Source organism: Neolamprologus brichardi, chromosome 3, assembly GCF_056152115.1.
Source record: "Neolamprologus brichardi isolate AB-2024 chromosome 3, ASM5615211v1, whole genome shotgun sequence".
NCBI lineage: Eukaryota > Metazoa > Chordata > Actinopteri > Cichliformes > Cichlidae > Neolamprologus > Neolamprologus brichardi.
In genome coordinates this window covers 43,282,860-43,298,524 of record NC_142106.1, presented here as the reverse complement: position 1 = coordinate 43,298,524, position 15,665 = coordinate 43,282,860, and the positions used below count along the sequence as shown (strand labels likewise).

General features: G+C 43.8%; 1 protein-coding gene across 1 annotated transcript in view; it reads left to right on the top strand.

The window, feature by feature from the left end:
* The window catches only part of efnb3b (ephrin-B3b), a 90,937-nt gene that overhangs the window by 31,536 nt on the left and 43,736 nt on the right, over nucleotides 1-15,665 (top strand). Inside the window, exon 2 of the mRNA XM_006807335.3 lies at nucleotides 10,131-10,420. Coding sequence (XP_006807398.1) covers nucleotides 10,131-10,420 — 290 coding nt within the window. The remainder of the gene's footprint in view (nucleotides 1-10,130; nucleotides 10,421-15,665) is intronic.

Genomic DNA, 15,665 nt, shown 5'->3' with positions numbered 1-15,665 from the left:
TGCGCTCCTCTCACACTGGTGGCTCGATGTGGCAGTGCTTAACGGTACGCTTTTCAGGAGTGATGAAGTCAAGTTGGATTAATTTTGATTTGCTGATGAAGCTCATTTGGACTCACAAGGCTTAGGCACTTAAAATCTTCCGTCTGGCGGGAGAATCCTTTCAAAAGTTGCATTCACAAGCTCAGACTGTGCGGCGAAGGCCCCAGAGGTGAGCGCAGACAGGAGATCCGTGAGCGAGGTTGTTTTGCTGGAGAGTGGGCAGGCAGGAAAACCAGATCGGACAGCAAGAGTCTGAGCTGCTGGCTGGCACGCGTAGGGAATCTGGAGCAGAACAAGAATCGGGGTTAGCAACTTGGAAAACATATTTAGAGAGAAAGCAAGTTTCACTAGAGAGCCTGAACAACATCACCGGCTATAAAGGCTGTTGGAGCGGTCTGTGGGTGTGAGAGCTGGTCCTCATGTACTGCAGGTAAGTGATGATAGGATCGATACGCCGGCTTACAGAGGAGTGGAAATCACAGGGTAGCCACACCTGTAGGGAGGCACCATAGAGATTAACAACAAAAGTACTTGCTTATAAAAGGATGCTTACCCATATAATTTTTAATTTGGTGCAAAGAAGTCGTTTACAAGCGTTTTCGTGTGACACGTTGGTTCCCTGTTGCCGTAAACACATTGCATCACAGCCCCGGCCTTTAAGCGTACCTTCTTTGAGGCGCACTTTGACAGCACTGCCGTATTTGATGCCCGCGTTCAATCGTCGGTTTGATCTACAGAAAGCAGCTTCTTTTTGTGGCTGAAAATGACTAACAAAAAGCATCCTCATTGGTGCTTCTTTGTACGACACTCAGAGCTCAAAGACGCCATATTTTTCCAGCGTTTCTCATGTTTCTTTTGTAAAATATATTCCCAAATCAAACTCTGTCAGACGTGTTTGCTATCTTTGGAAACTTTGCGACGTCCACTAGAATTAAAGAAAGAAGTGCGTTATTTTGCCGACTTGATTTACTGCCCGGCATAAATCTCCGGCCGCCCTGTGGGACGCTGCGAGATGAAGACGATGAGCTCGTTTTACAATGTTGAAATTACTCCCCGCTATGTATGTGATATATACCGCTAAAGATAAAACACAAGTTCTTGGAAGGAAAGCGAGCTTGGGAGATTCATTCTCCCTCTTCTACCCCTGCCTCCCCCCTACTCCCCCGTCAAACTCACATCCATTTCACCATTTCATCCATAATAGAAATGTTCAGAGGTATCTGGGCCATGCCTTCTAGAGAGACTCAAACTCTCATCAATTTACATTATAGCTCTCTCTTCTCCCCCTCTGTCTCTTCCGAACCCTTCTCTGTCTCCCTCCACCTCGTACAAATGCGTCTCTATCTCTCTCCAGCTCTATACACACAGTCAAAGACCACTTTCTGCAGCTCTTCTCCAGGGTATATGGTTCTTTAATGAAGACAGTAATAATGATTATGGATATTTTAAAACCGTCTGTCTGCCCCGCGCACTGATGGGAGCAGAAACTGCGGTGTCTGCATGCAAAAGGTCCTGTCAGATGATGCAGAATTTCGAACAGCTAAATCATAATCATCGGCCATTATTTCCTAACAACAGCTTAAGATGACAAATAATGTGTCAAAAGTTCAGGAATTCAATGATTTCGAGAAGCTACAGCCACAGGTTTTTTTTCCTTTAATATAAACGTGTCAGGCTGATGTTTGCGTCTGTGTGAAAACCACGAGCACGGTATTAATATATTATAAGATGACTCTGCACACGGGTGCCGCTGAAGACGATAATAGCAATTTTTTTGAAGCTAGGGCTCGAGTTCAACCTGCAAAACGGTTTTCAGACATGCTCTGAAAAGCCCCCTTTTTAGTTGCAGAAGTGATCAAAGATGAGGTCAAGATAAAAGAGCACAACACGAGTAACATTTAAAAGCTCCTGAATCATTTATCGCACGCCTATCAGACGGAGCGGCGGGCAAAAGGGGATGTAGGTGAGACGTGAAGAGGACAACAGGTCAAGTGGACGAAGGCGCGGCTCCCGCGAACAAGTATAAAAGAGAGATTGGGCCGAATTCATGTTCCATATACTCCCGACCATGTGTTTTACATTACGTGTTGTTGGTGTTTCTGGGGTTCTGATTGCTGCAGCAGAAGAGTGGAAAATGATAGCTGATCCTTCTCTGTGTGGGTTCTCTGCAGAGCAGGAAAAAGAAGAAGAAGAAAAAATCGCTTCACCGTAGCAAGTGATTTAATCCAGCATTGAGGCTTGAAATAATATTTTCCCTAAAGTGGGTAGTGCAGTCTGTCAGCGGAGTGAGATAATTTTGCATTTCCAAATCTTTTAAATCATTTTATTCATACCTGAGGAGTAATTATTTATTCTTTCAAGACTTTAATACTTGTTTGATAGAAAATTCATTAAAGTGCACCGGAAGAAAATTAATTATGGTGCAGGATCCACCGCGCGAAGCTCCATGTGTTTTCACCAGGTTTAAAGATTCCATGAAGGCTCGAGTGACATGTTCAAAATGGACGTTTTCCGCTGTGTGTGTGTGTGTTTGCTCATTGTGGCATACTTTAGAAAGCACCTCTCCAGCAAATGAGACCCAGCGGATTTACTTTAGACAGCTACTAGATGGCCTGCAGGTGTTGCAGCAGCTCAGTGGGCCTGTCTATGTGCGCGCTCGTCCTGTAGAGTGTGTATTCCTCCCGTAGCCCATCGGTTTGCTACTCTTTAGTGTGCGTGCCCCCCCGCCGTGCGTCTGACAGCGTGTGTACATTAATGGTGGGTTTGGGTGCAGGGAGGGGGGCTGCACTGAGGGCCCCTGTGTGTGTGATTACACTGTGTATACCATGAGATTAGTGCAGACAGCTTTATGCGGAGGGGCCGCCATAAATCTCCCCCCCTCTCCACCTCTCCAACGCCACAGAACCCAATGCCGCCGTCGTTTATTATTCTCTAATAGATCGGTCCTTTGCTGTCTCTCCTTGGCTTCCCGCTCACACCAGGTTGTGGTTAGCTCAAGGACAAAACCACCTCAGAGGACGGTAGGAGGTTAAAGTTTAGAAGAGTTTCGAGTAAATCCTCCAGACTGATTTCATTTTGGTTTGTTTTGTGTTCTCCGCCAACTCCAGTGTCCGCTCCCATTTCTTTTCTTCTCCTTCTTTTTTTTTTTCGCCCTAGCCTTTTATTTTTCCACATTTGTTGCAGTTGCAATCTGTCCAACTCCCTTGCTTTCTCTTTGTCCTTATGTGTTTACTCTGATGCTTTATCACTTGGAATCCCACCTCTTTCTTTTGTCTCTCGCCTTGTTTTTTTCTCTTTTTTTTCCAGCATCCAGTCTGATGCTCGGCGCTCACACTCCTATGCCCTTCCAACATCCCCCAAACCTCACCTCCCGTAGCATATTCCTCAAGTTCACACAGACATACATTTCAAACACGCCCCATCCCTTGTCCTCCCCCTCTTCCGACTGCACCTGTGTGCCCGGCTTTGGTCTGGACGCGGCTCAGGTTGCCTCTGTGGAATCTGGGAAATGTTCGAGCTGTCCGATATGCCACCTAGAGCAGGTAGATAGACGGAGGCGGGGAGGCCGCTCAAAAGTCCTTTTTGGTTAATTTTAAACCATCTCCTCTCGGTTTAAAATGTAAAAGAAACCAAGTGGCTACTGCATTATAATAGTGGTCGAGAGTGGGACAGGGAGGAGTGGGAGAATGGGAAGCAGGAGGTGTGAGAGGTCGGAGGAGTTGGGAGGGAGGGAGGGGTCAGGGAGACTGACACTTGAGTCTTCTCAGCTCGACTCGGGAGTCGTGGCAGGGTGACGCTTGGGTTGAGAAAATGATGTTTCTTCCCTCATAAAAGAGCTCCAAAGAAGAAAAGATTGTAATGCTCACATCCCCCTCCTCCCTCCCCTCCTCTCCATCTCTTCTACTCACGGCCTTCTCCTTTCTCCTCCCCCACCCCCCTCGGTGTCACCTCTGGCCCCCTCCAACCTCCCACGCCATGTTTCAAAGTGTGGCCACATGAATGGCTCTATTGTTAATGGCCGAGAGAAAAAAAGGAGAGAGACTGGACGGCAAAAGAGATGAGAGCGAGCGAGAGAGGATTTAAAAAAATAGAAGCAGACACTGAGAGAGAGAGTCTCTGTCAGAGCGTAATGTGGCAAAGAAGAAAAGAGTAAAGGGAAAACGTAATGTTGCTCAGGGCTGCCTCTGAATGGGATGATTTATTTAGATGTGGTCACAGATGAACTCTATAAAGTTGTTTATAAGTTCACCTCACTTCACTTTTCCCTCTCCGGCTCTCCATCCTCCCCTCTTGTGCCTGCTTCCCTTTTTTTCCTCTGGAAGTTTAACAGCCTTGTGGCACCTCTGAGATTCTGAGGGCTCTAAAAATTAAATGGCGCTTTCTGGCTAGACTTTTTTTTTTTTTTTAAAGGTGGATTTAAACACATCCGCCTTATAAAAAAAGAGTTTAAGTGATGTTTGAATGCAGCCCGGGACACTGAAGGCCTCACACGGAGGGCATGGAAAGCATGCCTCTGAGATAAATACACAGTATTTTTCCCCTTACCGCATGATTAGATTGGGACAAGGTCTCCCTAACTCCATCCTGTTTACACTGCACATAGACACTATCATTCACTCACAAACGCAGGGTTAACCCGGGTTAACTCAGCAAATCTGACACCCTGAGCATGGAGCCTATCAGAAAATTGAGTTGTGTTGCAGGAATGGGCTGGGATTCACCATCACTCTCCATCTTTCTGCCCTCCTTTCCGCCACCCTTTCTATTTTCACCCATTTGTTTTGGCCTCCTCTTCCACGTTATATTTTAGGACCTTGTTCTCATCCTCTGTGGGCTGTTTGTGGCCGTGTTTCCTTTCTGCTTGTTCTCCACGTCTCTTTGTTGTCGCTACATACCTTGCCTGACGTGTTCGATATTTTTTTTATTTTTTTGTCCGCACTCCTTCCTCTCTCTCGTTCACTTCACTGATTTCTCCGTCTTTCTTCCTGCCATTCTTTTAAAGCACCGCACCTGCCCAGTGGCATTTTACCTCTCAGAGCATTCTGTGTGTGTCTGTGTGCGTTTTCTCAGCCACTCTGCAATGCAGCTCAGCTCTGACTCAGGGTACCATCAGATAGCACTCAAAGAATGCGTCACGCAGGAAGCTAAAGGTGCTTGTTGCTGTTAAGGTGTGTTCATGTGTGTGCTAGTGTTCATGTTTAGGAAAAAATAAACCCAAGTGTGTCTGTGTGTGTTTGGATGTGGGTGGATGTGCTTGGGCAAACCTTTTGTGTTGAGCAGAAGGGCATTTGTATGGGTTTGTGTATGTGTTGAATAGATTTTTCTGATTAGGCTGTGCTACACAAGCCTCAGGAACTAACACCATGTTTACAGTTCTCGCTCTATAAATGGCATGAGTACATGTGCTCACCAGTCTGAAGCCGACAGGAAGGTGAAATAAATGTGTGCGTGTATGCGTTGAGTGAAGCTGAGTGCCTGCCTCTCCTGTCTAAGTATTGCCTGATAACCCCGAGTGACCTGGGTAATGAGAAGTGGAACAGTGGCTTCCCAGCAGGCCTCTGGGCCCGCCTCAGCTAAAGCTCCTCCGCCGCTCAGCCTGCATTATGAAGCTTCCCTCCAGTGTACGCCCGCTAGCCAAACACACCGACAGACAGAAGAGCTTACATCTCAATTTTTGGAAAGTCTAAGGCTGTTTAGATCACATTGCTAAGAGGCAGCTGTAGCCTGCCAGCTTGCATCATGTGATTGTGAAAGAAAAAACATGCAACCAAATAAAAGAAATCCTTATCTATTGGAAAGTATAATAATTTGCATGTACACCCATGGTTTTTTTTACTCTGCGTGTCATGAATTTTATCAGAACAACTCGTTGCTCAAAACAGCCAGCAGAACTGTGTAACATGCTTTACCTTTTCTTCACTATCTTTGTTTAGCTGTGCTAACATCACAATGTTATCTGTTGGTCATACTTACTTGACAACTACAGTAAAACACTCTTCAATTACAGCTAACAGTGTTAGCATGCTAAAATGCTAACGTCAGATGGTGAAAACATTAAACATTAGCATACCGATGCAAACTTGTGTAGTGGTCTCACTTCTGGAAGCTAGTTTTAGTGTCCATTTTTTAAAGTGATTTTTTAATTCATTATCTCCATTGACTGTTTCTTATATCCTTATAAAAATACTGATATAAATTGTTTAACGCCCTGAAACAAGCTAACTAGCTACAAGGTGAATCATTACGATAATAAGATGTGACTGAAGTTTAATGTTGAAGGAACTACTTATCCCATAATGCATTACACATCCTAGATTGCACAGCAAGTGGCTTCTATGTATCTAGAATTTAATCAATTTTTGTATTTTTGCATGATAATAATCGTTTGTTCTTGACTGCATTCATCACTCTTGTGGTTTCTGAAGTTTGGCGCTAACTCAGTCACCTGACATTTGCAGGTTTAAGCACTTTTTGTTAGTACTACAGACATTCACCAATCAGAGATGTTTCAGTTTGGGATTGTTTGCAGAGTAGTTTGTTGAAGCTTTTCTCTTTAGACAAAGTTTGATATCATACAGGGTTGTGGTTTCTAAAGAAGTGCATGTCAGCATTTCTTGGTGCCAGAGCTCGTAGTAAGTCTTCTTTGCATGGTGCAGCATTATGGCTCATAATCAAAACCCTTATGGAAAACATAAATGGGATTTTTGCTTCTTCAGCAGGTAGTGTCTAATGTGGAGACCAGATAATCTTATTTTACTAAAGCTAAGAAAACTCAGATTAGCGACAGTAGTTGTTTCCTTTCAGGGTTCCTGAAAAAGTATCAGGAAAGCCACCGCTTTACTTGTTTTGTCTCAACAGAAATTGTTAGGCCATCTGAGCCTTGGTGTAGCCTCGGAAATATGTAGCTCTAACAACACTTCAACCAAATCGCGTGAGATGCGTAGATTCAAGCGTTTTTTGGAGCTTAACCCACAATTGACACTAAAAATCATTATACTTTCTCTGTAGTCTTTACTGCGACTGGATTTCATTAGTATGACTTTAGCGAGCCCACATATGCAGAAGAACAGGCAGTATTAATTTGCTGGGATACTCATTTAATCCCTACAACTGAGCTAATAAGAAACATATTGTAAGTGAAATAAAAGTCATGCTAGATAATTTTATTACCAAAAGTCAAACAGTTTTCAGTCCTACCTAATATCATTATGGACTGGTATGATCTCTTTGTTGTCTTTTAAAGGAGGCTATGAAAGGAAAATCCTTGATAAGCAAACGATTTATGCGTTAGTGAAAAGTGTGAACAATATTTTTTTTCAATTAACAAACGAAACTGTCACTTGATGTTTATGTGAGAGCAACAGTATGTAGCTTGTCTCCCTTTGACAGAGCAGTTATGTAACATGCTTCATTGTCTTTGTGTGCTTTGTGATCCTGTATTGTTTATTTTTAATACTCAAACGGTTGTCTGACAGCAGAACAGAGAGAATAATTAAGCAGGTTTTAGTGCTGTGACTCCCCAGTGTTCGTGTGGATTTGTTGGAAACAGAAAACAGTGTTTGAGTCAGAGGTAACAGAAAATGGGCTCTTTAACATTACAGGCATTTGCTTCCTCCCACATCCACATCAAAGTGTCACGTAAGATACTCTGAGAATGCTAACAGTAGAATAAATCCAGCAACCCCCCACCCCATTTGAACTTTTACTACTATAAACACTTTCCTTCTTCCTGTCAGTGGTGACATTTATTTTAACCTGAGGTAGATGGTGCATAGTTCTGTTTTCCCACTGTTAGCCAGTCATGCTAGCATGGTGCGTTAAAGTCATCGCAGGCCTCGGGCCGAGTAGCTAAGTTGATAATTCATAGTATTTGGCCTTATCAGCAAGAGATGGCCCTGTGCTGTGAGGGAGGGATGACACAGACTTAGTCATTTGTTAATTTTATGCCCCTGTGACTGCTGCGTTTCATGTTCTCTGCTCCGCAGAGACCTCTGGAAACTGTGAAGTCACAGTAAGCCCACCAGCCTTCAAACTGCAGCAGCTCTTTTCATGTAGGCTGAATTAATTTCAATTTTCATATAAAAATCTTTCCTCAAAATCTACTCAGCGTTTACCCAGAAAAACTATTTAACTAAATTAAACACATAGCTGCACACAGAAAGCCACAAAATGTCATGCTAGTGATAATCAACCTCACCCAGTTCCTCTTTGGTGGAATTTAGTCAGCCTGCTGGATTAGAATCACATCAGGCTGAAGGTTTTCCATAGATGACAGGTGTCAACTCATCAGACGAAGCGGCACGCCGTTCATACCAAAGCAGTTGAGGGAGTGATACAGAAACAGCTAATTAGCAAACTAATTAACTGTACATACCTGAGAACTGGCTTTGGCAGCTTTGTTGATCTACAGTGAAAGTTGTCTGCCTGGTTCTTCCTCAGTGGACGTGCCTCAGTTCTCACTTCAAGAGCTGCGGAAAAACAAGAGAGAAAAATGAAGTCGGAGAGAAAATGTGCATTGCAGATGAAGAGGAAAACAAAAATCTTAATGTTTTGCTACAGTTTTGATAGTAACATTATGTTTGTACTACATTTTTCCTGCGTTGTTTCACATGGCGTGCACAGAGTGAAAAGTCGTCTTGTACACATGCTCTCTCTTACATGAATAATTAAGTAATTCAGTTCTTCAAATATTTTACTTGTACTTTGTCACAGATAAATAACAGCAATATAGCCATCTGTCTCTGCAGTGAGTCGTACATCCTGTGGATAAACTCTGTAGTCTCTGTTCTGCTCTGCAGAATCTGTGACCTTAAGGTAGTGGCGCATAAACTCTCTGCCTGCTGCAAGTTCTGGTTAAAAAGACTACCATACCAAAGACTACCAATTCAGTTTTATTTATATAGCGCCGAATCACAGCAGCAATTGCCTCAAGTTGCTTTATATTGTAAGGTAAATACCCTAAAATAATTGGGAAATAAACCCTAACAATAAAGCGACCCTCTATGAGCAAGCACTTGGTGAAATGGGAAGAAAAAACTCCCTTTTAACAGGAAGGAAGCTCCAGCAGAAGCAGGGGGGTGGGAGAGCAGCCATCTGCTGGGACTGGCTGGGTGACGGAAGGAAGACAGGACAAAAACACACTGTGGAAGAGAGCCAGAGATTAATAATAACTAATGATTAAGTGCAGAGTGGTGTGTAAGCACACAGTGAGTGGAGAATAAACACTCAGTGCATCATGGGAATCCTCAGCAGCCTAGGCCTATGACAGCATAACTAAGGGACCGACGGAGAAAACATGAGATCAACTGTAGGCAGCCATTAATATACCGGATCAGCACATGCTAACATTTGTGACAAAGGTAGCAAGAATAATTAGCTAAAGGAACAACTGAGGAAGTATAAAAGAATATAATATTTATCATATAATGCTTAAAATAGAGCCACATATAAATAATTTCATGCTACAAATGATCAAAAAAAGCAAAATTCCTCTTAAAAAGATGTGTAAGAATCAAGGACATGTTTCTTTTCTCTGTCACAGCTGTCCCATTCAAGTAACTTTGGCCAAAATAAGTATTTTTTTTAAGTGAAAAAGCTTCCTTTTGAATACTTCTGATTATCTGCTTAGTCTCAAAGGCACCAGATTTTGATTAGTTACAAATATCTGTGAACTCATGGGGATTCGTTTACAAAAGAAAATGAGTGGTTTTCTAATAACTGAATCCTTTTTGGCTTCAGCGGTGGTTATTTTCCCTGCGTAAATCATCAATTTGTGGTTATATTTCCTGCGTTTTTCTCCACCACCTTATGGGGTCAGCGGGGGATTGCGTGAGCTTGTGTAGTAAAAATTTATTTGTGCAGTTGACTGCACAGCAGTTCCTCTGCAAAGGCACCTGTTCACTGTGAAGGACACAAAAAACAGGATAGGAGAAGGAGAAACGGGAGTGCTAAAGGACCCATCTGTTGCTCATTCAGCAGCAAGGACAGGTGGCTCTGAACTGTTTATAAAGACTTTAATTAATGATTCTCTGCCTTTCTCTCTCTCCGTTGCCTCCTTTCTGTTTTTTCATCTTCGTCTCTCCTTGCTTTAGATTCAGAGACGACAAAGGCTACGTTCTGTACCCTCAGATCGGGGACCGGCTGGACCTCATCTGCCCTCCTCTGGACACCGCCAGGTCCACGCCGGAGTACGAGTTCTACAAGCTCTACCTCGTGTCGACGCGGGAGCAGGCGGACCGCTGCGAAGTGATGGGACCCCCCAACATCGTGCTCACTTGCGACGAGCCCACCCGCGAGCGCCGCTTCACCATCAAGTTCCAGGAGTTCTCGCCCAACCTCTGGGGCCACGAGTTCAAGAGCATGCAAGACTACTACATCATCGGTGAGTGGAGGACCCTGACCAAACGCTGGGTCGATGTGTGTATGTGCGCTTACGGGCGTGTTTGTTGAGCCTTATTTGCAGTGTGCGGTTGGTGTCGGTTGGAGGGCGGGGGGTTGTTATGATTGCATGGTTGATTTCTGATTGTGCCTGAGTGTGTTTGTTTATTTCAGAGATGATAGCGTTGATTGGGCGGGTGTGTTTACAATAATTAGGTTTGAGAATTGCGTGTGATCCAGCCCACAGGCGGAGATACAGTACAGGACATGCACTGCACTAAAAAACAAGAAACACAATAAAACAAAACATTCATGACATTTGAGGGTTTTTCCCCCCCAAATGAAGTGATGTAGATTTTTTCACTAACTATTTACTCACCTAAAGTTTCACCTCTGTGGGATTAACCACACTTCAAATTCAATCTGTGTTTTCTTGTCTCTTCTTGTAGTGTCTCTAGATTTGCTGCATGTGTGGGATTTTGTGTTTAGCGGTTAGATTCGTATCGAGATGCTGTCAGCCGTTGCGATGTCCTCTTTGTCCCACAGCGCCGGGCTCGGGCCTGTTTATTGTTACTGCCAGCCTTAGACGGTGACCACAGATGGTGAGGCGCAGTTTGTTTTGGTTTGTTCAAAAGGCTTGTTTGGAGTTTAGCCGTGCGGATGACCCGATGAGGTCACCGAGGCGAACGAGGCCAAGTGTCTGTATCGGACGGAACGATCGGCGGGTAAAGTTTGCGTCAACTGAAACATGTGGGTTGTTTTTAAATGCGGACCTGGGGCCAACTGGAGCAATGCACGCACCACATAGGGATCACACTCAAGTATATACACACACACACACACACACACACACACGCCCACGAGTTTCTAGTACAAACACAGGCGCTGTAAAAACACCTCGGGAGTGAGACAGCGAGCAGGATAGACAAAGAAAGAAAGAGCGAGAGACCCTGATTCCCATAGCTCCCCTCCCACGCACCTGCGAGGTCTATTCACTCAGGTGTGCAAATGCTCTTTTCATTTCTTTTCGTCTGCCGGTGGAAAATAAAAACCTAAAAACGACAGAACGAGGAGAGCTAGGAGGAGGAGGAGGAGGAAGCTGGGACAGAGCTAGAAAGGCAGACAGACACAGGGAGAGAGAGTACAGAAGAGACAAAGAGAATGTAAGATTTTTCCAAGTCTGTGAAGTCCCTCGTGCCTTTTGGTGTTCCATATTTGTTCACCTGTTTCAGGTGTGCTCGTTTTTTTTACTATCAGTCCACAAAAGCGGCGTGTTTGTGAAGAGAGGCGAGGCTCTGGGCACATTTCTCCTTTACCCTGCGTCGATATCAGCTCACAAGTGTCTCTCTCTGATTAGATGCGAGTGAGCGAGATAGCGTGTCGTGGTGCAGTAAGCCGTCGTGTACTGTATGTACTGTAGGGACGTGTGTATTGGCGGATGTGCGCCCAGAATCTCGCCCTGATAAGTAGGGAGGAAAACGAATGCAAGCCTCACTTCCTGGTAGATGAATCAGTAACGGACTCAATATTGAGAGGACCCGAGCAGCCGTCACATATCACAGGAATGTTGTCCTGTGGTTTCACTAATCCGGTTTTGAAGCCTTGAGTTTGGTATTCCGACTCGCAGCATCTTTGTTTTTGTAGCTACAAGCGACCATATTTGTATAAGAAGGCGCACGCTAAGTTACTAGCTAACCTTAGAAAGCTTTAATAGGAAAAACACAATTCAAAAAGTGTATGGATGTATTGCTTAGACATACATACCTGCTAATTAGTTCCAAGTAACAAACAAATACAACAGTAGAACGTCACTAATGGCACAAATGTAGATAAAGAAATCAAATGCAGTAACTAGTAGACATACTGATATATCCACCTGATAGTCAAAGTAGGCGTGTCCTATGTGATACATAACTTTACAAGGGGCACGCCTTTTATAATACAATTTAAACAGATTAGTCATATAAAAAAATCTCCTCTTGCTGTTGTCCTGACGGGGGGTTTATTTATAGAGACTAAAGTCAGGCTGCAAACTGTTTTATTTCTCACAGAAAGTTGGAAATTTTAACATGAAAGTCTAAGAGATTGACTCTCTGTTGCAGACTGCCACAAGTGGTCTTTAGAGGAACTGTAGTTTTATTTTTTTTAATAGAAATGTAGACAAAACATGTCCCATTTTCATGTCTTTCTATCTTGACTGTTCCCCGTCATACTTACACGACTGAACAGTTAAAGATGTCGAGCACGCCCAGTTCCCTCCATGTAAGAAGAGAGAATTTAGTTGTTGCCATGAAACATTTTGCAGGGCCGCAGAGGTGTAGGGTTCACATCTTTTCCTCCGACCTTTTATTTCGCTCCCCCTCTCTTCTGTACCCCAACCTGTCAACCAGGTGTCCAGAGATAGAAACACCTTTATCTCCACTCACAGCCCAGACTGATCGATTGACAGCTCCAGCCCGATCGATGACGGCTGCAGCACAAGGTCACGCGCGCACTCTCGCTCTCATACGCACACGCAGAGGTTTACTCCCAGATTCGTGGAGAGACTCGGATAGGTGAGGGGGAAGAGGAGTAGCCGATCGTAGAGAGCATTCGGTCCTGATAACTTATTGACGACATCGAGAGATCGCTTGTGTTTAGTGAGCAACCGGGCTTTGATCATGTGTCCTTAATGAAGAATCGCACCGAGTCTCTTACCAGAGCTTGTGTGTACTTAATGAGGTTGTGAGATAATTAATAACTGCTAATCCTGCTGCTAATTTAGTGCCACATATCTGCTGTCGCCTGCGTGCTAACCCTATAGGGAGGATATTGCACACACTGAACACAGCGTGAACTATGGCTTGTCCCTGAATTTAGTTAAATGTATGTTTGCGGGCGTGTGTAAAGGCAGCGATGTATGCAGAAGCCTCAGGGAAATCTGGTTTTAATTAACCTATAGCATAGTGTGATTTAATTTGCACACTGCAGACTGGGCACAAGTGAAAAGCATATGCGTGGTAATGCGGAGTTGCTGGCTGGTGGAACAGCAGGAGGAAACTCGGCAGTAGAGGTTAATTTAAAGTTAAACCTATTACAGATTACCTGTAACTTGCTTAAAGCCCACTGGGTGATTAGTTTCCCCTGCAGTTTGGCTCTCGAGTAAACACGCGGTAAATCAAAGCAGAAGCTCCGTGATTTGATTTTCACATTGCAGTCGTCGACAAGTGCCGCCACTGATCATCGCGCGGGAAAATAACCCTTACGTGTCGACGAAAATCTCACAAGGATTCTGGAAAAAGGGGAAACTTTCTTTGTTTTTGCAGTGTCTAACGCGTCACAGATGCTGCTGCTTTGTAATCAAATTACTTGAATCCTATTAAATGTTATTCTTCACTTCCGTATCCTGTGGAGAGGAGCGAAGCAGCGGGGAAATTGATTTGTCATACTTATTGATTGATGTTTGCATTCATAACATGAGGTCAGAGTTTATGTAAGCCCATTTCTCTGTCACGCTCTCCCGTCTTGTGTTTTGCCGCTCGCTCGTCTTCTCCACCGTTTTAGCTTGTCTTAACCCCTTTTACAAACACACACACACACACACACACACACACACACACACACACACACACACACACACACATACTCAGTGCATCAACCCCAGACTGCAGATCAAGCCTTTCTCTGCTTTTAATGAATCCTTTGAAATCAGGCGCCAAAGCCTTGTGTAACGCACACTTTATGCATGCATGCATGAGCAGACATAGAAAGTCTGCACAGTTAAAGTGCGGTCTGGATGACGTGTATCCTAATGAGAACTTACAACTAAAAAGACACTTTAGGGAAATTATTACGAAACTTCCTTTTTTTTCCACTTCACTCTGGTGAACCCAAGTTATGTTAATTGTGCCTCTTTTGTTTATCTGCGTTTGGACTTTTCTGTTTAAAAAAAATAAATCAACGTGCCCTCCAGACCGGTTGCTGTGCCTTGCTGGATAATCCACAGACCTCACTATAAACTGCTTTTATCTGAAGCGACAGTCCCAATAAAATCTGAGGACAGTGTGTATTATGGATTAGCCAGAGCTTTTTGTAATTTTGGCGAACATATCTTTAAGCACCCAGCTTCTTACAGATTAATTCAAAGTGACAAAGGTGCACGCTGTATTATCTTGGGAGTGTTTGTTTACAGATAAGCCTTATGCGATATTGAAATGCATTTGCAGAAGAAGGACGAGGACAGAAAATGATCATGGGCTGTATATCAAAGAAGGATAAGCCCGATGCTTTGACCTGTTGGTTTTTGACCTTGAGAACGTTTAAGCTTCTGGTTTAGCTCCATTTTCTGGAACCAGAAGTCACAATGAGATTGGATTATTGAGTTGATCGTCAATCCATCAGCTAATGCTAGCAAATATTATGTGACTTAGATCTCAGATCAGTGAAGGTAAAGCTCCCCCTGTCTTGGTACACCTCTCAATCGACTTTAAACCTTAACAAAATTCAAAAGGATTAATTATTTTAAAGTTCAATCGATCAATCAATCAATCAATCAATCAATCAATCAATCAACCAACCAACCAACCAACCAACCAACCAAGCAACCAACCCCAGTGCAGTTGTTATGAGTTTTTTGTATCAGGCTGTAAACATAGAAGTCTTTGAGGACTCACTCACCTCTAGAGGAAGCCTTAAGTGGTCACTGGAAGAAATGCAGTTTTTGGTATGTCTGCATTAGCTGCATTTCTAATCTGAGGTTGGTACTAAATGTTCACTTTCAAAACTTGTACGTTGATCTCGCTTAAATGTGCTTTCCTGTAATTCTTTATTGTGTTGTAATTCAATATGGCCCTGGTCCTGGGACCTCTCTGTCCTCCCACACGCATAAATTTAAAGCCAGAGGCGAGGACAGCCACAGCGAGATCAAAAAATAGAACAGAGCAGGCATCAGCCACAACAGACCAGCGTGAAAGAAGAGGCTGAGGCTGAAGTGGATTGCAAAGCAGCTTGCAGCACGAAAAATGACATCACCAGTATGAAATTTGCCAACTGGATGTGTTGAAAGGTATCAGATGAGCCATCCGCTGATGTGGGCTGGCATTCAGATTGCCTGATCTTCAGGCCCAGTTTGACTTTTGTGGCCGGCCTGAAGTAATGCTGTGCTTGATTTTATATCAAAAGGGACACCACCCTTCTTCACAATAAAGCTGGCTAGAGCTCATTTCAAGTACCAGGCATGACTGGTGAGTGATGAAAGCGACTGGGAAAGA